Genomic DNA, 23,406 nt, shown 5'->3' on the forward strand with positions numbered 1-23,406 from the left:
CTCCCCGCTGAGCAGACACGGGGCTCGGATCCTAGGAGCCTGGGATCCTGATCTGAGCCGAAGACAGACACTTAACCAACTGAGCCACCCCGGTGCCCCCATACTCATGTATTATTCCAAAATCCTGGAACCATTTTTGCGATCTAATTATTGTAACAGGCAGTCCTGATGAATTTACATGGAATATAAGGTGGAATGTTTTAAGATGGAGGAGGCATGAAGGAGATTCGAGCATAACAGCCATACAGTGAGTTCTTAGTTTTCCAACCTCTCTTCCAGTGTAAATAACAGGTATTTTTCTTACAGTAAAAGATGTACTGGACCATGAACCAGATCATCCCTTCACCGTAATCAGCTCAACAAAGCACAATCACTATAAACCTTCCCAGGATGATATAGACATTATTAGTTGTCCCGGCAGCTTTCTGCACCAAAAACAAACCAACCCTCTGAGCATTAAGGGCAGGCACAGCAGTTCCATTCTGAACTATAATCAACCTCCTGTAAGTTTAGGTGTAGTAAAAAACTGCAGTGTGTAGATACTAGCATAACTGTAAATGTGAGAACTTTTTTTAAAAAAAAACCTTCAAGAACATGAACTGACTTGAAATTTCAGAGGTGCCAGTAGCACTATACTGAGAGATGTTACAAGATGCATGGTTCCCTGAATGCTATTGAAAATTCTACTTTGTGATTATAACTAAAGAGCAATCTAGCAATCTACCTCATACAGGGAAGCAGAGCTGCATTAACGATTGTAGCCAGAGAGCCACTCTTTTGGGACCTTTCTGATAATCTACTTTTCTTGAAAACTACTAAATTTTTAATACTTTGATTTGTACTTTAAATATCCACGAAAGGAGGATAATGTGCAGTGTTTCCCAAACTTATTTAACCACAGACCTCCACTATAAAGAAAGGCTATTAAAGAACACATTTTGGGAATTACTGAAAGAAGCAAGGGTGTACTTGACCAAGCCCCTAGACCACAAAGACATAGTATCTCCAAAAGGATATCATTACCCTAAATATTGATTCTGAAAATATACTTGTTTTAAATATAGTTTAGAAGTCAAATACCATTAAAATATTTCTTTCTCCAGGAAGAAAACAAGTAAGTAACTAGACCAATACCCTAGTAAGATCCCGGAATGTGCTATGGACACGCAATCCATAGCACCCTACCTGAGGATACAAGAACGCTTGATTCTTTATCAGTTCCATGAAAGAACTAAAAATGGGCTTTCCAGGGGCACCTGGGTGACTCAGTGGTTGAGCATCTGCCTTTGGCTAGGGCATGATCTTGGGGTCCAGGGATCAAGTCCCATATCAGGCTCCTCGCAGGGAGCCCACTTCTCCCACTGCCTATGTCTCTGCCTCTCACTTTGTGTCTCTTATGGATAAATAAAATCTTTCAAAATAAAGATAAATAAAAATGGGTTTTTCCAATACCCAACACAGTTGTGATTTCTAAGGGAAAGTAAGGTTTCAGTTCATTGTAGTAACTGTTTTAGGTTTCCTAAAAGCATCTAGTTTACCTGTATACATGTTAACAGGTAAAAGTTTAACAGAAAACCTCAAGTGCAGCTTGCTCACGCTCATGCAGCAGTATATGTGAGGTACATCTCTGAGTATTATGTCAGTTGGCAGCTAGGATAACATAGTAGGGCTCTGATGCACTCAACATTTTTCATTCATTCTATTGCCTAACATAGTTCAGCTTGCTTCCCCTTTCCAAAGTCTTGAATGCACAAAGTAAAATTTATTATCATAAAGAAAGAGGCCATCAAACTGCCTTTCCCAGCCCCTACCACTCACAGGAATTCCCTTAGAATTTCAGCTTTTAAAAATAAGATTTGAGTCCTGATATATTGCAAATGCCTCAGGAAAATATTCTGTTTACTCATTTGTATCCCACAGAATTTCAAAAAATCCTTGGGAACTGCTGACCTTGTTTCTTCTCTCAATTACCATCTCCAGTGTCCAGCACAGAGAGTGTCAGAAAACCTTGGTAAACATTTGTAGAATGAATAAGAAGTAAAATTAAGATGTATAAAGTAGGGGCACCTTGGTGACTCAGTGGTTGAGCATCTGCCTTTGGCTCAAGTAGAGATCCCAGGGTCCTGGGATCAAAACCGTCATCAGACTCCCGGTGGGGGAAGAGCCAGGAACCTGGCTTCTCTCTCTCTGCCTATGTCCCTGCCCCTCTCTCTGTGTCTCTCTCATGAATAAATAAAATCTTTTTTTTAAAAATGTATCAACTAACCTATATCTTAGTGTAAATGAATTTCTTTAGAGCCTTTCCTGAGAAATTTTGGGTAGATCATCAATTGCATAGGAAGAGTTAAGATAGCCCTGAAGAGAAGAAAGCCTGAGAAAGGCTCCTTTTCAGTTCTATCTGAAAACATCATCCTACCATGGATCAGTCTGAAGGAACATGGTTCTTCAAAAGAAACCCCAGACTTCTGCTGAATGCCATATGAAATTATCTTGTTTGTTTCTCCATGGCAGTCCCTCTACAAAAATCTATTTCAATGAGACATTAACAATTGGCAATTGTTTATTGACAGCAAAGTAAGATCAAGAAACAGAGACCCTAATCTTTCAGACTTAGAAAAAAATTTTCTAACCCTAGAATTCCTGGTATAGTACTCAATCAATTGCTATGCTTGAATTAAGCAACAACATAAAGAACGCCAGATTAGCGGAATGTTATCCAGCCAATGCAAATGATCAATCATTAAACCCAGTTTCTGGAGTCAGATAAACCTGGTGATTGAGTCCTGGCTCCACTGCTTACTCTATAAGACTGAGTTTCCACATATGAAAAGAAAGATATTAAATTAAGCCCATATCATGGGGCTGCAGTAAGGATTAAATAGTGCAGTGCTTTGCACTGGGCCTGGTACATAGTTCTGGAGAAAAGTGAGCCATCAGTTAGAAACCTAGATTCACATTCCACCACTATTTGCCTACGTATCTTGGGCTCATCACTAGAAAGCCGCCAATGAAAGCATGAAAACAAAATTAAGTGCTCCTTAGTGCTGGGATTATCAGTCATACATAAGGTAATAGAAAATGGACCAAAACTTTGAAAGATAAAAGCTATAAACAATTCAGATATTTTTTGGCATTGTACTTGAAGCTTGCATATGTTTAATCACAGATGACTCAGCAACCGAATATCAAAAGGAAAAAGCCTGAACAAGAAACCTTCAGGTATTCTCAAATACTTCAGTGCCTGTTGTGGAGGAAGGACTTTATGAAACACCCGCGTGTGTGTGTGTGTGCGCACGCGCGTGTGTGTGCTGGGGGTGGGGGGGTGAGTCTCAGTATTAACTGGCTTAAAGACAATCCTGTTACTTTTTTTTTCCCCCACAGATGAGGTTACATCTTTTTTTTTCTTTCTTAGATCTTAAAATTTATCAGCTATCAGCTCTGCAGAGCATAGCATCCAAGTAAAGGTCACTGTTCCATCTAGCTGCTGTTATTCCCACGTAAGCAGGCACCCAGAGCACAGGCGGGTTTCCAGTCACCACTTACCCTGAGGTGGGCACCTTTGTGCAAGGCCACAACCTTAACACAGCAGTCATGCAGACAAGCACAAAGATCTTCAGTATTTAACTGGCCGACCCATATAACTATTTATACAACATACACCCGCGCATATGCAAACACGACTGAAAGTTGTGGAAGGATTTAATGGAGAAAATGGAGAAGGATATTCACCAAAAGTGAAAATACAGAGCTTCAAAAAAGTTCAAGAGGGCAGGTCTCTGTCCCCTCCTTCACCCTCAGCTGGCTGGGACATTGCAGCCAACAGGAACTCTGGGGATGGAAGGGAGGTAGGCAGAGGCTTCAACACTGTAAAACTCCCATCCCTGGCAAAACTGTCTTTCCCCAGCAGATGCTCATTCACACACACACACTCTCTCTCTCTCTCATAAAATGAAAGAAAAAAAAACCCACAGATAACAAACGACCTACTCACCGGAGTTTGCAAAAACAGGGGTAAACAAAAGACAGTTGTCTTGTTGTTTTAACTGCATTAAAAATTTGTAATCCCAGGCAAGAATAGGCTAAATGCTGAAGGAACCAGTCTTGACATGCTGTCAGTTCTGCCTCTTTGAGCTTTTTACTACCAGATACCTGATGCTCAGATTAAAAAAACGATTTTTGAACAATATCATATATGCATATCAATCCTGCTTTACGATCCAAAGTTTACAACAGTTGTCTTCCATTACAAATAAATACAGGACGCTACACGTTCAACACTGTGACCTGTGTAACAGTGGTTCAAGAGCTATTTAAGGAACAGAAATTCCAGGTTAAATATGGTATATTATCACATGTGCAAAGAGACAATGTACAAGAACATTCACTGCAGCATTGTTTATATATTAAGTCTGGAAGTAATCTAAATGGTTATTAAAGGGAGAATGCATTAGTAAAGCGTAATACATTCATACAGTGGAAAACCTGAGTAAAAATGTAAAGAATTTAGGCTACCAAGCTCAAAATGAGGTATTATGTGGATAAACTGCAAACAACATGGGGTAGAAGAAAAGCAAGCTGCAGAAGGATCATGTAATACTATTTATATAAGGCTTTAAAACTCCCAACCCGACCTCTGCCTTAGAGGCAGAAGAATTAGAATTTGTTAGAACAGTCTTGCATATCCCTTGTATGCACACTAAAGACCTAAGGAATAGTCCTTCTAAAAATAGAAAATTAAGGTTAAAAAAAAAAAGACTATTAATCATATAAAGTTTCCCAAATGGCAGGGAGGAGCCTTATTTAGTAATGGAAATCACTTAGCCCCTTAAGTCGGAAGATGTGCGTTCTATGTCCATTTTGCTACTCACCAAGACACTATTTTACCAAGATTCAGTTTGCTCACCCAAATGGGGTTGGTAACACCTGCCTCGCAGGTGGAAGTGAAATAGGTATGTAGAAGAGTTACACCAAAGGTCTTGGGCTTGTTTTTTGCCTACCAGTCAAGAGATCAATCACATAAGAACTCTCTACAGGAAAAAAAAAAAAAAAAAAGAAGGTTGAATCTGCACTTTTTCATCTAGGCTAGTATATCGTCAAATATGACAAAGAACACAACAGGAAAGGGTAACCCCTCACCTTCCTCCTCCCCGTCCCCCACCTGGCTGCCTCCTGGGTTTCTATCCTTAGCACACAGTGCTGCCCCCCAAACAACAAACCAACAAACACGAAACCGTGGCTCTTCAGGGTTCCCTCGGGAGCTCCCGCGACCTTGCAGTGAGTGTGCCCTGTGGCCAGCCCCACTCCCCTCCGCGCCCGCGCCCGCGCCCCTCGCCTGCCCCAACCGCCGCGGCCACCTCGGAGCCCGCAAAAGGCACAGCCCGAGGCCGCAGGGTCCGCAAGGTCGCGTTCGTCCGCAAAAGTTAGGAGGACAGTGTAGACGGCGGACCCTCAGCCCTCCTCGAAGTCTGGGCGGCTCGGGGCCGCGGCTTGCGCCCGCACTCGCCCAGCTCTCGCCCGCCCGGCCCACGGCGGGCTCCGCGGGCACCGGGCACAGCGGGGGGGGGGGACCCGGCACAGCGGGGCCCCGGGCGGCAGGCTCCTCTGCACCAGGACCCCGCGGGACCCTCCGAGGGGCACAACCTGCCCCCGCCCCTCGCGATCCTCCGAGGGCACAGCCCGCCCCCTGCACGCGGGGACCCTCCGAGGGCACAGCCCGCGCCCCCCGACCCCCCGGGACCCTCCGAGGGGCACAACCCGCCCCCCGCCCCCTGCACGCGGGGACCCTCCGAGGGGCACAGCCCGCACCCCAGGACCCTCCGAGGGGCACAGCCCCCGCCCCCGGGGTCCCTCCGAGGGCACAGCCCCGCCCCGCCCTGCCCCCCGGGACCCTCCGAGGGGCACAGCACCCTCTCCGCCCCCGCCCCCTGCACGCGGGGACCCTCCGAGGGGCACAGCCCCCGTCCCTCGCCCCCGCCCCCCGCCCCCTGCACGCGGGGACCCTCCGAGGGGCACAGCACCCCCTCCGCCCCCCGCCCCCCGGGACCCTCCGAGGGGCACTGCACCCCCTCCCCCCCGCACCCGGGGACCCTCCGAGGGGCACAGCCCCCGCCCCCGGGACCCTCCGAGGGGCACTGCACCCCCTCCCCCTCGCACCCGGGACCCTCCGAGGGGCACAGCACCCCCTCCGCCCCCCGCCCCCCGGGACCCTCCGAGGGGCACAGCACCCCCTCCCCCCCGCACCCGGGGACCCTCCGAGGGGCACAGCCCCCGCCCCCGGGACCCTCCGAGGGGCACTGCACCCCCTCCCCCTCGCACCCGGGACCCTCCGAGGGGCACAGCACCCCCTCCGCCCCCCGCCCCCCGGGACCCTCCGAGGGGCACAGCACCCCCTCCCCCCCGCACCCGGGGACCCTCCGAGGGGCACAGCCCCGCCCCGCCCCGCCCCGCCCCCGGGATGCGCGCCGAGGCCCCGCGCCCGCCCTCCCCGACTCCCGGCGGGCGCGGCGGGCTCCCGCTCACCTGTCTTGAAGACCATCTTGTCGTCGTCCTTGGTCACGAAGGTCTTGAGCATGGCCACGAAGAGCACCCCGCAGGCGTTCTGGATGCCGAACACCGACCCGTTGCACCACATGGCGGCCAGCATCACCAGCCAGCCCCAGCCGCCCTCGGGAGGCTGCGGGGGCTCCGCGCCCGCCGGCCCCGCCAGCTCCACCTCCACCCTCTCCCCCGCCGCCTCGGGGCGGTCCGCGGGTCCCGGGCAGGGCAGCGGAGCGGCGCCCCCCGGGGTGGCGGGGCCCGGCGGCTGCGCCTCGCTCGTGCCCCGCGCGGCGGCGGGCTCCTCGGGGAAGGGCACCATGGCCCCGGGCGGGCCCCCGGGCGCCAGGGAGCGCGGCGGCGGCGAGTCCCCGGGGAGGCCGGGGCGGCCGGGGCGCGGGCAGCGGCGGCGGCGGCGGCGGCGGGCACCTCGGAGCTCGCGACCCAGGCCTCGGTCCGCAGCCCCGCACCCGCCACTGCGGCTCGGCCCGCCGGCCGCCTCTTAAGGACGCCCCCAGCCCGGGCCCGGGGGCGTGGCCGGAGCGGGACGCGCCCCAGACTCTCCCCTGATTGGGCTTCGGGGCGGCGGGGGCGGGGCCAGCCGCGGGGAGCAGCCGGGCCCCAGGTGCCCGCGGGGGGCGGCCGAGCGCGCGCCTGCCGCAGGGCCGCGTCCTGCTCCCCGCGGGGCACCGAGTGCGGGTCCCCGGGCCTCCCGGGACTCACGGAAGGGGCGCGGGCCCTCCCGGTGCAGCCTGGCTGCGCCCCCACGCCGCAGGACGCGGCCCCCCGCAGCCTCAGCTCACAGACAGCTGCCTCTTTGTTTTTTTGTTTTGCTCTTCGGCATTCACCTCCTACCACTAATTACAATATGCAGGCTACGCAATGCCACCTGCTTACTTAAAAGAAAGAAGACGACTTATTTCATGTCTCCTGCTTGCATACACGATTTCCTATAAATACTTGGCGCATTAAAGACGCCCATGTGGCAAGGGGCGGACCTATGTAATACCTAAGCTTTCAAGTGACATTTTTGGCAACACAGTTGGAAAAGTACTTTTGCACGACAGCGCAGGTGTTTGCACTTTAGACAAAACCCTGCACGTAAAGTCTGCCTCCCTGAAGCATGGAGCAGCAATGTATGTGAAAGGGAGGAAGAACAGCCATGCAATCTTGAGCACACTTCTTAATTGTTCAGTTAGATTCTTCACCTCAAAGTCAAAATATACTAGTTATTTTATGCGCTCACCACTACGGTGGGGCACATAGATGGGTGTGATTGGTCGTATTTCTTCCTCTACCCCTTAATAAACTAGTGGGAGAAAATCCTGGGATAGGATAGGAGGCTCAGAGGATGAATGTTATACATGCACAACAAAGAGAAGTGGGATGGAGCCATGCAATTCTCTTCAAAACACCACAGAAGAGCTGTCGCAAGTCACCGCGGAGCTCAGCCCTGAATCAAACAGGGAACTTGAGTGGGCAAAGATAGAGGAAGAGTGTTCTAGGTAGAGAAAATCACCTAAGCTGTGGAAAGCAGGGTGTGCTTGGAGAACAGGGGACATAGCTCAGATATAATGTGTCTGAGGGAGGGGTAGGAATCATAGACCAAGGGACGCCTGGGTGGCTCAGCGGTTGGGTGTCTGCCTTCAGCTCAGGTCATGATCCCAGAGTTCCCCTGATGATGTCCCACACGGGGCTCCCTGCAGAGAGCCTGCTTCTTCTCCCTCTACCTGTGTCTCTGCCTCTCTCTGTCTCTCTCATGAATAAATAAATAAATAAATCTTAAAAAAAAAAAAAGAGTCATAGACCAAGACTAGTCATACAAGTGCACAAGGATGTTAATCCAGCATTGTTGGAAATAAGGGAAAAGGGGACGCAAAGATATGCATCAGTGGCTGGTTGATTAAATACATTCTACATCATCTCTAGAAGTTATGTTGTTTACCTCCAGTGACTTTGAAAGTTATTATCCAAAAAAAAAAAAAAAGAAAGTTATTATCCACAACATTTTATTTAGCAAAGAAAACATATCATTTAAAAAAGGTATGGTTTATAACACAAAATATAAAATAAATATCCATGAGTCAATAGTGATATAAGTAAATGATTAAGTATATTAAGTCTTCCTTTCAAAACCTATAATCCCAGTCTAATCATTAAAAAAAAAAGAATTAGGGGCACCTGGGTGGCTCAGTTCGTTAAGCCTCAGACTCTTGATTTCAGCTCAGATTAGGATCTCAAGGTTGTGATACTGAGCCCCTGATCAGGTTCTGTGCTGGGTGTGCAGCCTGCTTAAGATTCTCTCTCTGCCCCTACCCCTGTTCACAAAGGCGCAAGCTCATTCTCTCTTAAAAAAAAAAAAAAAAAAAAAAATTAGGGACTCCTAGGTGGCTTAGTTGGTTAAGAGTCTGACTTGGGCTCAGGTCATGATCTTGGGGTCCTGGGATGGAGCTCCACCAGGGCCCCTGTCAGACCCCGAGCTCAGCAGGAAGTCTGCTTCTCCCTCTCCCTATGCCCCTCCCACTGCTCTTGCTCACACATCCTCTCTCTCAAATAAATAAATAAAATATTTTTTAAAAAATTAGACAAATCCCAACTGAGGGACATTCTACAAAATGCCAGACCAGTACTTCTTAATACTGTTGAGGTCATCAAAAACAAGGAATGTCTCAGAAACTGTCAAATCCAAGAGAAAATGAAGGCAATGTGACAACTAAATGAAATGGGGCATCCTAGACAGGATCCCAGAACAGAAAAAGGTTAGTAGGTAAAACTAAGGATATCTGAATAAAATAAAACAAATTACTAATATAGGCTCATTAATTGTAACAAATGTGGAATAGAAATTAAGATGTTAATAATAGGAGAAACTGGGTGAAGAGGTATGGGAATTCTGTATTATCCTTGCAATTTTTCTATGAATCTAAAATATTCAGTAGAGAAAAGACAATATCTTTAATAAATGGTGTTAGGAAAACTGAATGGTTACATACAAAAGAATAAAACTGGACCACTATCTTACACCATATACAAAAATAAGTTCAGAATGGATTTAAGATTCAAATATAAGACCTAAAATCATTAAACTCTTAGAAGAAAATATAGGCAGTAAGCTCGTTGACATTAGTTTTAGCTATTTTTTTGGACTAGTCTTTAGGCAAGGCAACAAAAGCTGAAATAAACAAACTGAATTACATCAAATAAAAACCTTTTGCACAGCAAAATAAATCATCAACAGAATGAAAAGTCAAACCTGCTGAGTGGGACAAGATATTTGCAAGCCATATACCCATGAAGGGGCTAATATAAAAAATATATAAAGAATTTATACAAGTTAATATAAAAAAAAACCAAACGACCCAACTTAAAAATGGGCAGAGGACTTGAATATACATTTTTCCAATGAAGATATGCAGATGGCCAACAGACACATGAAAACATGGTCAAAATCACTAATCAAGGAAATGCAAGTCAAAACCACAATGAGATATCATCTCACACCCGTCAAAATGGCTAAAATCAACAACACAGGAAACAACAGGTGTTGGCAAGGATGTTGAGAAAAGGGAACCCTGGTGCACTGTTGGTGGAAATGTAAATTATTGCAGCCACTGTGGAAAATGGTATGGAGGTTCCTCAAAAAAATTAAAAATAGAACCACTATATAATCTAGCGATTCCACTTCTAAGTATTTATCAAAGAAAACAAAAATATTAAAAGAGATAGATGTATATATATGCATCCCCATGTAATGCAGCATTATTTACAATAGCCAAGATACGGAAGCAACCTAAGCGTCCATCAGTAGATGAAAGGATTACTAAGATGCCATATGTGTGCGTGTGTGTGTGTGTATATAGGAAGGATATAATGGAATATTATATACATAAAGTATATGATGGAATATTATATACATAAAGTATTATGTATGGAATACATAAAGTATATGAGGTCCACATAGATGGACCTAGAGAGTATTATGCTAAGTGAAATAAGTCATACAGAGGAAGAAAATACTGTATTATTTCATTTATCTGTGGAACCTAAAAAAACAAATGAACAGACAAAACAGAAACACTCATAGACAGGAGAGTGGGGAGCGGTTGGGAGTTGGAGAATGGGTGAAATAGGTGAAAGGGGGATAAAGAGGTGCAAACTTCCAGTTATACCCATAAGGATATACTGTACAGCATAGGGAATATAGTCAATAATATTATAATAGCTGTATGGTGACAGATGGTAACAAGACTTAGGGTGGAGGTCATTCTTAATGTTGAATAATATTCAATCACTATAAAGCACACCTGAAACCAATAGAATATTGTATGTCAATTATATTTCAATTAAAAAATTAATCTGAGGGACGCCTGGGTGGCTCAGCGGTTGAGCATCATGCCTGACACAGGCAGAGGGAGAAGCAGGCTCCCTTCAGGGAGCACGATGGAGACTGGATCCTAGGACCCCGGGATCACACCCTGAGCCTAAGGCAGATGCTCAACTGCTGAGCCCCCCGGGGCGTCCCTCCATGCTCTTTGATAATGGACCCTCAATTGGAAGGACTTTTCTGGGTTGAAATCTTACTATTAAATCTGGCAAGTTTGTGCTTGGCGTGTTGTTTTTCTATACCAAAGGGGGAAACTTGAATCAGATTTTCTTGTCTGAATGTTTTTTACAAGAAAGTTTTTACTTCTAAATGCAAATAAGCTGCTGACTGAAGCAAACACTTGGGTGGGAAGAGAAACTATGTTCTATTTCCATGTGGACACCTGCCACTAACTTCCATCTCGTTATTGGATTGACCTCTTGCTTCACCTTCTCCATCTGAAAATATGGAACTGTTTCTATATAACTACCTCCCGATAATGGTATGTTCCTTAATGAGTTTCTATTTATTAAGCACTTTGTGATCTTGAGATAAAAGGATTTATAAAATGTGAAACACTATAATTGTTCTTTAACTCTAAATGCCAGCAGTAACTTCACGGGTAGGCCTTTTCATCTGTAGTTTATGTTGAACTTATTATTTTTAAACTAACTATTAAAATATCCTTACTTGACTCCTCACTCTTGTCAGAAATGTTATTCTTTCCTGTTTAGGGGGGTCTCATTTTTTAGCTAAGTATTAACACTTTCACTCTCCAAGAAATGTTCTCCATCTAGTCCAGTTCAGCATAAATGCTCCTTAAACATCTGCGTTGAATTGAACATACTAAATACTAAAGTACTAAATCATGTAGTCGTGGATTTCCAGGGATGCGGTATGTAATCCAGTACATAATACCTGCTCTGATGTCATTTTAATTACTGTTTTAAATCTAGTGGCTAACAGTAGCTATGGCCTGCCCTAGTGGTTATGGACAAATTCTACACATAATCTTTCCATGTCTCTATTTTCCAAATCACACATAGGAATAGTACTACGGTGGTGATTATTTGGTAGGAAGTAGGGAGTATTGGGTAGGAAGTTAGTAACTGCTATCATCAAATTTAAACACACATATACACATATGTGACCTAGAAATCTTTTTTGTGAATACTTTGATTAAAAACACGTGCACAGAGATTCTTCAACACTGACTTGAATAAATGACAAAGGAGGACTTTGGCGCTTAAAACTGAACTCTATAAGTGATACTGAATTAACTCTCTGACCTCCACTTCCTCATATCTTTCAAAAATCCTCTCAATCTGCTCCTCCCCTAGAATCCCCCTTATCTTGCCAAATACAGGCTAATTAAATCAAGACTCCTCCTTTATATACCTCTCCCCTAGGTAGGGGCCCAGGGCAGGCCGCAGGGCAAATGTACCCCCGGGACATATTGATTATTTTGAATTGAAGCTACTCAGAAAACAATGGCACAAGCACACTCGGACTCTCCTGTCTCCCTGAAAGCAGGAAATAAATCTCACATGTGAAAAATACCCTCCCTATACTAAGAAGTAAAAAAAAGAAAGAAAAAAAAAGAAAAGAAAAGAAAAAGAAAAAAAGAAAGAAAAAAGAAAAAAAGAAAAGAAAAGAAAAGAAAAGAAAAGAAAAGAAAAGAAAAGAAAAGAAAAGAAAAGAAAAGAAAAGAAAAGAAAAAAAGAAATCCTTATCTCCAGAGTTAGGGACTTTAAAGTTGAGAAGCCGTAAAAGAAAACTTGTTAGATAGCCTGGGTTGCTCAGCAGTTTAGCGCTGCCTTCGGCCCAGGGTGTGATCCTGGGGTCCTGGGATCAAATCCCACGTTGGGTTCCCTGCATGGAGCCTGCTTCTCCCTCTGCCTCTTTCTCTGTGTCTCTCATAAATAAATAAATAAAATCTTTAAAAAAAAAAAAGAAAGAAAACTTGTTACTTTTTACTAACTACTTCAACTCAAGTTCCACTTTGAATTCCTTTCTTTTTCTTTTTTAAAGATTTTATTTATTCATGAGATGCAGAGAGAGAGAGGCAGAGACACAGGCAGAGGGAGAAGCAGGCTCCTGCAGGGACCCTGATGTGGGACTCGATCCCGGATCTCCAGGATCACACCCTGGGCCGAAGGCAGCACTAAACCGCTGCACCACCAGGGCTGCCCAGATTTCCTTTCTAATTAAAAATCCCAAACACCTGTTTTCCTTATCCCATAGATTCCTCACAAATTTATTGTCTCTTTGTCGAAAATATATAAAAATTGCCTGCCTTGGTCATTTCTTTAGGTCTCACTTTCATTACCGGGCCTCCATGTGCACAGAATAAACCTTTGCCTTTTTGCTCCTGTTAAATCTGTCTCCTGTCAATTGAATTCTTACTCCAGCTGGAAGAACTGGAAGGGTGGAGAAAGAATTCTCCCTCCCCTACACCTCGTTCCCCCAAATACAATCCTGCCAATTCCAGCCCCAGAACGTCTGCTGACTGGCCTCCTCCACTCCATCCAGCTGCTGGTTCCCTAACGATTCCTCATCATTTCACGTGGCCACCAAAGTGACCTCCTGACTAGTCTTGCTACCAAAATCTCTGCCTCCACCAATTCATCCTCTTCCCTATCTCTGCCCAAACTATGTTCTTTAGGCTTAAGACCAGCTCCTTGTTGAAAGAACAGGCATAAACACCTCTGTGCCGGACACCCTGCAGCCCCTGCTTTTGACATGACTTCATTTCCCCTTTTCTGAATGGTGACATCTTACTCAACATTCAAGGCTTGACTCCAAAATGGAAGTCACGTCTGGGAAGCCTTTAGCAATTCAGTGGTTTTCAGTCTCCTTCACTAGACTAAGAATTTTCAGACAAGTCAAATCAGCTCATGAAGCTTTGACCTACAGCACCAAGCACAACATAGGTGCACAACAAATATTTGTCGAGCCAAATTGAATAGAATTCCAAAAAAAAATTTTGAAGATTCACAAAGCATGAAATTGAGAACATCAAGTCTGGTCCCATATTTTCAGGTGGAAATTTTTCAACATTTTTTAAACAACACGGGTTTGTTTCCTAATTATAAAAGTAATACAGGGATCCCTGGGTGGCGCAGCGGTTTGGCGCCTGCCTTTGGCCCAGGGCGCGATCCTGGAGACCTGGGATCGAATCCCACATCGGGCTCCTGGTGCATGGAGCCTGCTTCTCCCTCTGCCTGTCTCTGCCCCTCTCTCTCTCTCTCTCTCTGTGACTATAATAAATAAATAAAAATTAAAAAAAAAAGTAATACATGCTCATTATAGCAAATGCCATAAAAAAAAAAAACAGGAAATCAAGATAATTTATTATTGTACCACTCAAATAACTTCTCTTAAACTTTTAATTTTTTTATAATTTATGTACTTACAGGAGATAGTTTTGTAAATTCCTTTGTAGCCTATTTCCTCCATAAAATATAGGTTTGGTATAACCAAAAAAATTTAAATGACTCTTAACCCTTAATGAAAATTACTGGGCAGCCCCAGTGGCCCAGCTGTTTAGCGCCGCCTTCAGCCCAGGGTGTGATCCTGGAGACCCAGGATCAAGTCCCACGTCAGATTCCCTGCGTGGAGCCTGCTTCTCCCTCTGCCTGTGTCTCTGCCACTCTCTCTCTCTCTCATGAATAAATAAAAAATCTTAAAAAAAAAAAAAAAAAAGAAAATTACTGTATCCAAAATGATGAGTGAAACATAAAAAAGCCTGTTACGAGGTGATGATGCCCAATGGGCTGCCAGAGTCACTTACTAAATAGGGGATCTTACTACATGTGACTCAGATTTGTACGTCAGCAAAGCTATTTGCCAATTACCACATCTTAAAATTTTTCAGCATTGCTCACAAAGCCTCAGATCTACTATATGTCCTTCTAGTTTATTTTCTGTGCATTTTTAAGTAAAATCAGAATCACAGCATTGTGGACTAAATTGTGCCCCTCAAAATTCGTATATTGAAACTCTAAACCCCAAAACCTTAGAATATGACTGTATTTGGAGATAGGATCTATAAAAAGGAAATTAAGTTAGAATGAGCTCATTAGAGTAGGCCCTAATATAACTTAACTGGTGTTTTCTTCTTTTTTTATATATAAAAGAAGAAAAGGCTCTTCTCTATTTAAGGTAGAATTTTTATTTTTAAGATTTTATTTATTTATTTGAGAGAGAGAGAGAGAGCATGAGCAGGATGGGAGGGGAGGAGAAGAGGAAGATGGAGAGGAAGAAGCAGCTTCCCCCCTGAACCGGGAGCCCAACTCAGAGCTTAACCCCTAGACCCTGAGATCATGACCTGAGCCAAAGGCAGTTGCTTAATCAGCTGAGCCACCCAGGTGCTCCTCTTTGTTGTTGTTTTTAATTTTTATTTATTTATGATAGTCACAGAGAGAGAGAGAGAGAGAGAGAGAGAGGCAGAGACATAGACAGAGGGAGAAGCAGGCTCCATGCACCGGGAGCCCGACGTGGGACTCGATCCCGGGTCTCCAGGATCGCGCCCTGGGCCAAAGGCAGGCGCCAAACCGCTGCGCCACCCAGGGATCCCTGTTGTTGTTTTTTTAAAGGATTTATTTATTTACTTTAGAGCACTCAAATGGGAGGGGCAGAGGGACGGGGAGAGAGACAAACGCAAGCAGACTACCCACTGAGGGCAGAGCCTGATGTGGGGCTCCATCTCACAACCCTGAGACCCAAGTGTTAGATGTTTAAGCGACTGGGACACCCAGGTGTCCCTAACTGGGGTTTTTCTAAGAAGATATTAAGACATACAATGAGAGACACCAGGAAAGGGCCATGTGAAGACAGAGGAGGAGGGAACCATTTTGAGCCAAAGAGAATGGCCTCAGAAGAAACCAAACTTGCTGACATCTCGATCCTGGACTTCTAGCTTCCAGAGCTGTGAGAAAGTTTTGTGTTGTTTGGGCACCTGAGATCGTGATATTTTATTATGGAAGTCCTAGTAAACTAAAATACATCATAAAAGCACAATTTTATATCTTGCATTTTCTCCATTTAACCCTCATACCACAAATAATTTCCTATGTTATTAAATATTCTTCATCACCTGGGTGGCCTAGTTGGTTGAGTGTCTGACTCTTGGTTTCAACTCAGGTTGTGATCTTGGGGTTGTGAGATAGAGTCCCAAGTTGGGCTCCCAGCTTAGCATGGAGTCTGCTTGAGATTCTTTCTCCCACTCCTGCTTGTGCTTGCTCGCTCGCTCTCTCTCTCTCTCTCCAAAATAAGTAAATAAATCTTTAAAAAATATTCCTCAATAATACGATGTTTGGTGTCTATAAAGTGTTCTACTATAGAGATGGACCATAATTTACTTAATCATTTCCTATCACTGCATATATCAGTTATTTCAGGTTTTCACTATGATAAATAATATTGCAATAAACATCCTGGCACACAAACCTTTGTCTACGTCTCTGATAATTTTGTAGGATAGAGTTCTAGATGTGGGATTACTGACAAAAACAAAAACAAAAACAAAAAACAAAACAAAACCATGAATACTTTAAGGCTCTCAATACATTGCTAAATTTTAAAGCAACTTTATTAATTTATACTCCCACCATTTAGAATGACCATGTTAGGGGTGCCTGGCTGGCTCAGTTGGTGGAGCATGCAATTCTTGATCTCAGGGTTGTGAACTCGATCCCCACATTGGGTGTAGAGGTTACTTAAAATCTTTTTATAAAAAGAGAGGGAATACCCAGATTAATGTATCTCAGGAAGTATTGAATAATATGATTACTTTTAAATCCTGCCAAGTTAGGATTAAAATGAAATCTCAGTTTATTTTTCAGATCTGCAGTTATAAGTGAGAAAGATCAAATTTATTAACCACTTCTATATCCTTTTTAATAAATCATCTCTAGTTATTCTCCACATTTTCCAACAGGGAAATTTATCTTTCTTATTGATATTTCTCCATATAGGTCCCATGTATTTCTTGCTAGGGTTAGTCCCAGACATTTCATTTGTATGTTGTGTTCCTGTTCTTGTGAATGAATTTTTTCCATGAGAACTTCTAACTGGTTATTGCTAATAGGCTAAAAGGCAATTACATTTTTATATAGTTATCTGATCCCACCGCTCTATTACATTTTTGAGAAACCTGGAGAAATTTAAATATAGTGCTTCAATTAGAATGAAATGGCTGTTTTTACTTTGACAGTAAAGCAAGCTCCACTAGATTAAGATAATCTAACTTTGGTCTAACTTTGACAATAAAGCAAGCTCCACTAGATTAAGATAATACAAGCCTAATTAAAAACTTTGATCACTTCACAGCATGTGTTAGATCCTAATTCTACAATCTAAATGGATAAGTTTGAATGATGTGTATATATTTACGCAGTTTACATTTCTAGTTGAAAATAACTTCAACATTTTCTTTTTTTCTAATGCAACAATTTTTAACAAAACGACTTGTCTTCAAATACTTGGTTCTTAAACAAAGTACCTTTAAAAGCAAAATATTGTGCATCGGTGTTTATACTGTTGACCATTCCTTTGGCCTTCTCAAACTCTGTGCTGTGGTGTTCTGTAGGGCAGGGCAGAGACTGGCCTGGGGCTTGCTGGACACTGCTCAGACTAAGTCTGATCACCAGCACCCTGCTGGGTGCAGTGTGGGTCCAGAGTCTGGTCTTCAGCTCTTTACGTTCCAGAATTCAATTATTTCCCCTCACCAGGGTCATTTATCTTCTGGAGAGTGACTCAATCAAAGTAAATCCATAATAAAACTAATTAAGAACCTGGGATATAGTTTTAAAATGTAATTTCATATACTTTCAGGCCAACTTGAATATTCTTATGGGTTGCACAGTGCCTTGTTTTCCCAGAGGGAAGAATATGCATCACAAAACCTATTACCATCAAGATGCTATTAGGGTTTCCTAAGCCAGGTTAAGAAGGTTAAATAATTCTCAGAGAAAGTGTGTTTAAACCTATGCTACCCTGATGCCCCCCTAATTTCATTATAGAGGACACAGGATATTATGGCAAGAACATTTGGAATCAGAAAATGAACTTCTTTCACTTTACTGTGTGTCTGACCTCGTTCCAGTCACTTTCTTTCAAGAGCCTATCTGCAGGTCAGTGCAGGAGACCCAAACACAATTCCTCAGCATCTAACCCCAATCCACCTACCCTGCACCCTCCATCCTTCCAGCATGATGGCATTACCTAAGCCATATTTTAGTATCAAGCATATTTTACCTCAAGCATATTTTAGTATCATTTAAGATATTTGAAGGGAGCCCTCCTTTCTTTCTTTTTCTTTCTTTCTCTTTCTTTCTTTCTTTCTTTCTTTCTTTCTTTCTTTCTTTCTTTCTTTCTTCTTTCTCTTTCTTCTTCCTCTTAGAAAGTGGGATCTAGATAGATTTTGAGGAATGGAAACCCATTCTTCAGTAGCATTATCTTTGTAAATATTCTGGAATGAGAACGTGTGCACTTTAGATGCTAAATCAGCTTCATTGCAGAGGATAACATTGTCCAACCCTATCCTAAATTTTAGGAGTGTGCCCTATGGCCTGTGGCTCTCCCTGCCTTGTCCATCTATACCTAGTGTCCCCAAAGTATGGCTGCTCAACAAAAATCTCTTGAGTTCAGCATCCTACCTTTAGCACAGACCCTGCTAATGTTTGTCGAAGTGTACTTAGCACAATTAAATTTATTGTCATGAGAAGAAAAAAATGTATTTGATAATTTAGATTTGATAACAATAATCCCTGTCCATGTGGTACAGTGGAATTCAAGAGAGTTTTGGAGGAAGAGATTTGAACTCAAGTTCAGGCTCGGCTTCTCCAGAGCTGCCGACCTAAGGTCCCAGCACAGCTGAGATGGAGTGGGATGATAACCTCTGTGCCCTGTGCCTCACTGTGGCACTGTGGAGAGGCTGATGTCATTATTGTTGCTGGAAGAATGTCCTCAGTTACAATTATTTATTGAAACTTTGAATTCCTGGAATCATAGAGTATTACCTCTAGAGAAGGGATTCTATGATTTTCCTCAACTTCCTGCTTAAAGTAAAAATCTCTTCTAAGCATCATAGTGAAACCAAAGAGGCTACAATGTGCAAGAAGTATTGTCCACATACATAAAAATCCTCAAGTTGTCATGGAATCAGCAATGATGTTTAACAACACGCCTCTCCTCAGCTTCTGAGGATCTGTTTGTGTCATGGTCTCTAAACAGAGACTGCTTGCTTGGGTTTAGGGTGTGGGGTAGCATCGTGGAAACTTACTCTCCCAAACCACCATGGAGATAAAGCCCTAAGGAATACCTTTTGCAGACACAGGGAAACCTAAAACACCAAGCAGAAGGAACCTCAGGAATCATGAATTCCCATGTTTTTAAAATAATGTTTACTACATTTTAAATTTTTTTTTAATTTATTTATGATAGTCACAGAGAGAGAAAGAGAGAGAGGCAGAGACATAGGCAGAGGGAGAAGCAGGCTCCATGCACCAGGAGCCGGATGTGGGATTCGATTCCGGGTCTCCAGGATAGTGCCCTGGGCCAAAGGCAGGCACCAAACCTCTGCGCCACCCAGGGTTCCCGTTTACTATATTTTAATCCACAGTTAGAAACACATCTGATGTCATAACCCAATGTGCACATACACACAGACATTGGAACAAAAGCTTAACAAAACAATATTTATCTTACAAATCACGCTCTAATCTATTTGATTTCTTTTTTTTTTTAATTTTTATTTATTTATGATAGTCACAGAGAGAGAGAGAGAGGCAGAGACACAGGCAGAGGGAGAAGCAGGCTCCATGCACCGGGAGCCTGACGTGGGATTCGATCCCAGGTCTCCAGGATCGCGCCCTAGGCCAAAGGCAGGCGCCAAACTCCTGCGCCACCCAGGGATCCCTCTATTTGATTTCATTTAAAAAAAAAAAAAAAACTGGCTAATCTTAAAACTGAACATCCAGTTATTTTACCAGCAAATGGCTTTACTCAGGGAGAGCAGAGAATTGCAATTTGGGAGTCAGGAGGAATGGCAAAACAGTAGGCAAGTCTAGAAAACAAAGAAGAGCAACACTTTTAAAGAGGAAAGGGGGAAAGGGGAGAGTTGCTATGAACAAAGAGGCCATCGGGGTAAACTGGCTTTTCATTGGCTGAGTTGTGACAGTCTCTCATTGGCTGGGCTGTTTCCAGGCAAGGGGAAAAAGCTTCCTCTTCCTGCTGGGGCAGTCGACTATGGGCTCCTTCCTCTTGGACCTGCAAGGGGCTGAGGAGGAATGGTAAGGCACAAGAGCTTCTCCTGCTCCATTTTAAATGAGGTTGTCCTTTATTGATTTTCATGAGTTGCTGGCGAAAATCCTAAATTGATATTTGCAGCCTACTAATGAATTTGGATTTGAAGTTTGAGAAACACTCCAATTCAATCCAATGCTCTCATCTTCTAAGTGAAAAAACTGATGCTGGTAAAGAGGAAATGGCTGTATTGACTGCTCCGTGAATACACATACGTCAGTGCCTGAGAGTGACAAGACTCTAGGCCTTCTGATCCTCATCCTGGCCTTCCCTCAGAACTTCCTAAGACTTCTCTTGCCTTCATGTATAGAGACAAAATTCTTTCTATTTTAAGAGCTATCTAAGCTTAAAATAAAGCTAGATAAAATTCAAAATTCAGTCTCTCATTCTCTTTAGTCACATTTCAAATGCCCAATAACTCTATGGGACTATTTAGACCCTCATACTGGACAGCACAGAAATGGAATATTTCCATCATAACAGAAATTTCTGTTGGACAACACTGATCTAATGAGCAAGGTAATAAAGAGAACGCCTCCACTCAAATGCAGTCAATCAGTCCTGGGCATTCCTGTTCAAATGAAGCACAAAGAGAAAAAAGACAAATCAGAAAAAGATAACCACGAAGCTAAAAAACATCATTTGACAAATTATTCAAAAGATCAGAATTAGTCTGGAGAAGATGAAAACACACTGTAAATGTGAAGATTATCTTCAAGTATCAAAGGACTGTCATATGAAGAAAGAATTAGTATTATTTGGTGACTTAAGGAATAGAATTAAACCCATGGGTCAGAGTTAGAGGGTAAAAGATTCTGGTTCAACAGAAGGAGGAACTTCTTGCATGACAGAGCTATCCAAAGGCAGAATGGACTGCCTCATAGAGGAGTGAGCTCAACAGTCTGAGAATGTTCAAGCAAAGTCTGAACATTTGCCTGCCATATAAATACTTAAAAAAAAAAAAATTGGGACACCTGGTGTGGCTCAGCGGTTGAGCATCTGCCTTTGGCTCAGGGCATGATCCTGGGGTCCTGGGATGGAGTCCCACGTCGGGCTCCTTGTGGAGAGCCTGCTTCTCCCTTTGCCTGTGTCTCTGCCTCTCTCAGTGTGTGTGTGTGTCTCATGAATAAATAAACAAAATCTTCTAAAAAATTTAAAAATTTAAAAAACTATGGAAAGAAGGAAGTTATTTGTCAAGTATATCAGGGAGGAGGTAGGAATCCAAACATAAATGAGTAGTTGGACTTGATGATCTTTGGAACTTCTTTAAACTCAAATAACTTGTCCTATCTCCTCTGATTGGTTTTCAGCCTCTGATGGAGAGATTCTGGATAGCATGGGTAAAGTACTGAGTGTTCTGGACTATTTTGAGCAAGATCAGGTCAAAACTCAAGAATATAACAGGGTCGGGGGCAGGAGTACCTGGCTGGCTCAGTTGGTAGAGCATGCAACTCTTGATCTCGGGGTTGTGAGTGTGAGTCCCACGTTGGACATACAGCTTACCTTAAAAAAATGAAACAGGGGCACCTGCCTGGCTCAGTACATTTAGTGTCCAACTCTTGATTTTGGCTCCAGTTGTGATCTCAGGGTTGTGATATCCAGGCCCACATCAAGCTCCACACCTTATGATTCTTTCTCTCCCTCTCCTTCTGCCCCTCCCCACTCCCTCTCCAAAAAATAATAAAAATAAAATAAAACAAAAATAGGGATCCCTGGGTGGCGCAGCGGTTTGGCGCCTGCCTTTGGCCCAGGGCGCGATCCTGGAGACCCGGGATCGAATCCCACGTCGGGCTCCCGGTGCATGGAGCCTGCTTCTCCCTCTGCCTATGTCTCTGCCTCTCTCTCTCTCTCTGTATGACTATCATAAATTAAAAAAAAAATTATAAAACAAAAATAATTTGGGGAGCCTGGCTGGCTCACTTGGTACAGCATGTAACTCTCAAGCTCAGGGCTGTGAGTCCAAGTCCTACACTGGGCATGCAGCCTACTTAAAAAAAAAAAAAAAAAAAAAAGAATATGACAGTGTCAGAGCCCCAGAGAAAGAGAGAGAAAGAAGGTGAATGAGTAAGCAATGTAACTGAAATTAAATGGAACAGAGGGACAGAAAAGAAGATGTAGGAGAAAAAGGAGATCTTGAGAAAAAGGAAAGACAGAAGAAAAACCTGGGATGGAGAAAAAGAATAAGATACTTGTAAGAGATCTGGAATAAAAGGCACCTATAGAAGTGTTAATTTTGATTCTCCCTGACTCAATGAGTGAACTAATAAGTTTTTTTTTTTAAGATTTTATTTATTCATGAGAGACACAGAGAGAGAGGCAGAGACACAGGCAGAGGGAGAAGCAGGCTCCATGCAGGGAGCCTGACGTGGGACTTGATCCCAAGACTCCAGGATCACACCCTGGGCCGAAGGCAGCGCTAAACCACTGGGCCACCCAGGCGTCCCAAGCAAACTGGTTCTTGATTTTAATAAAGAATACTTAATAGATTAAGTGGATCACTTGACATTATCACTCAGCAAACAATTCAAAAAACACTTATGAGGAGTAAGCACAGGAAACAGGAACTCAAGTTCTCTGACCTCAATTAATACCATTCAAATATAATATGAAGTACCATATTAAACATGTCTTAAAAAATTAAATAAACATGTCTTAAGATCAGGGTTGTTTTTCTTTTCAAAGTTTTCATTTTCCTTTGTATTATAATTTTTTAAAGAGGGGGAGGGGGAAGAGGGAGAGAGAGAATCTTAAGCAGGCTCCACGCCCAGCACAGAGCCTGACTGAGGGCTCAGTCTCATGACCCTGAGATCATGACCTGAGCCAAAAGACAAGAGTCAGATGCTTAACCCATTGAGCCAGCCAGGGGCCCCATGTATTTACAATTTATTTAAAAAAAAAAGGTCAGCCTCCACCTCCACTCCTTTTCAGGTGCTCCTTCTTCTGGTACAGGGATATGAATGTAAACTTCTGATCTCAGGTTCTGAGTATTTTTCCAGTTACAAATAGTATAATCCCATTCTTTTATTTTTAAAAGTATGTGTGTGTTTTTCCCTGCAGGATAGGATTTTGAAGGTTTTTCTCCCCTGTTTTGTTTATCCACATTTTCTAACTTTTCAGTAGTAAACATTTATTTATCATATAATGAAATACATCAAAATATTTTAATGGAAAACAAATCCTTATGATAAATTTACTGCCCA

The 23,406-nt window shown here is 43.5% G+C and overlaps 1 protein-coding gene across 2 annotated transcripts in view; it reads right to left on the reverse strand.

Annotated features, from left to right (window-relative positions):
* Window positions 1-6,890, reverse strand: part of SLC16A10 (solute carrier family 16 member 10) — a 118,201-nt gene extending 111,311 nt beyond the window's left edge. The window contains exon 1 of one of the 2 annotated variants that reach the window (XM_077902755.1): window positions 6,520-6,890. In XM_077902755.1, coding sequence (XP_077758881.1) covers window positions 6,520-6,856 — 337 coding nt within the window. In that variant the 5' untranslated portion in view covers window positions 6,857-6,890. Of the gene's footprint in view, window positions 1-3,991; window positions 4,227-6,519 lie in introns of those variants that run through there. The other variant, XM_077902756.1, reaches the window with a different exon arrangement.
* Window positions 6,891-23,406: the final 16,516 nt, after the last annotated feature.

The sequence above is a fragment of the Canis aureus genome, chromosome 7, assembly GCF_053574225.1.
Source record: "Canis aureus isolate CA01 chromosome 7, VMU_Caureus_v.1.0, whole genome shotgun sequence".
Taxonomy (NCBI): domain Eukaryota; kingdom Metazoa; phylum Chordata; class Mammalia; order Carnivora; family Canidae; genus Canis; species Canis aureus.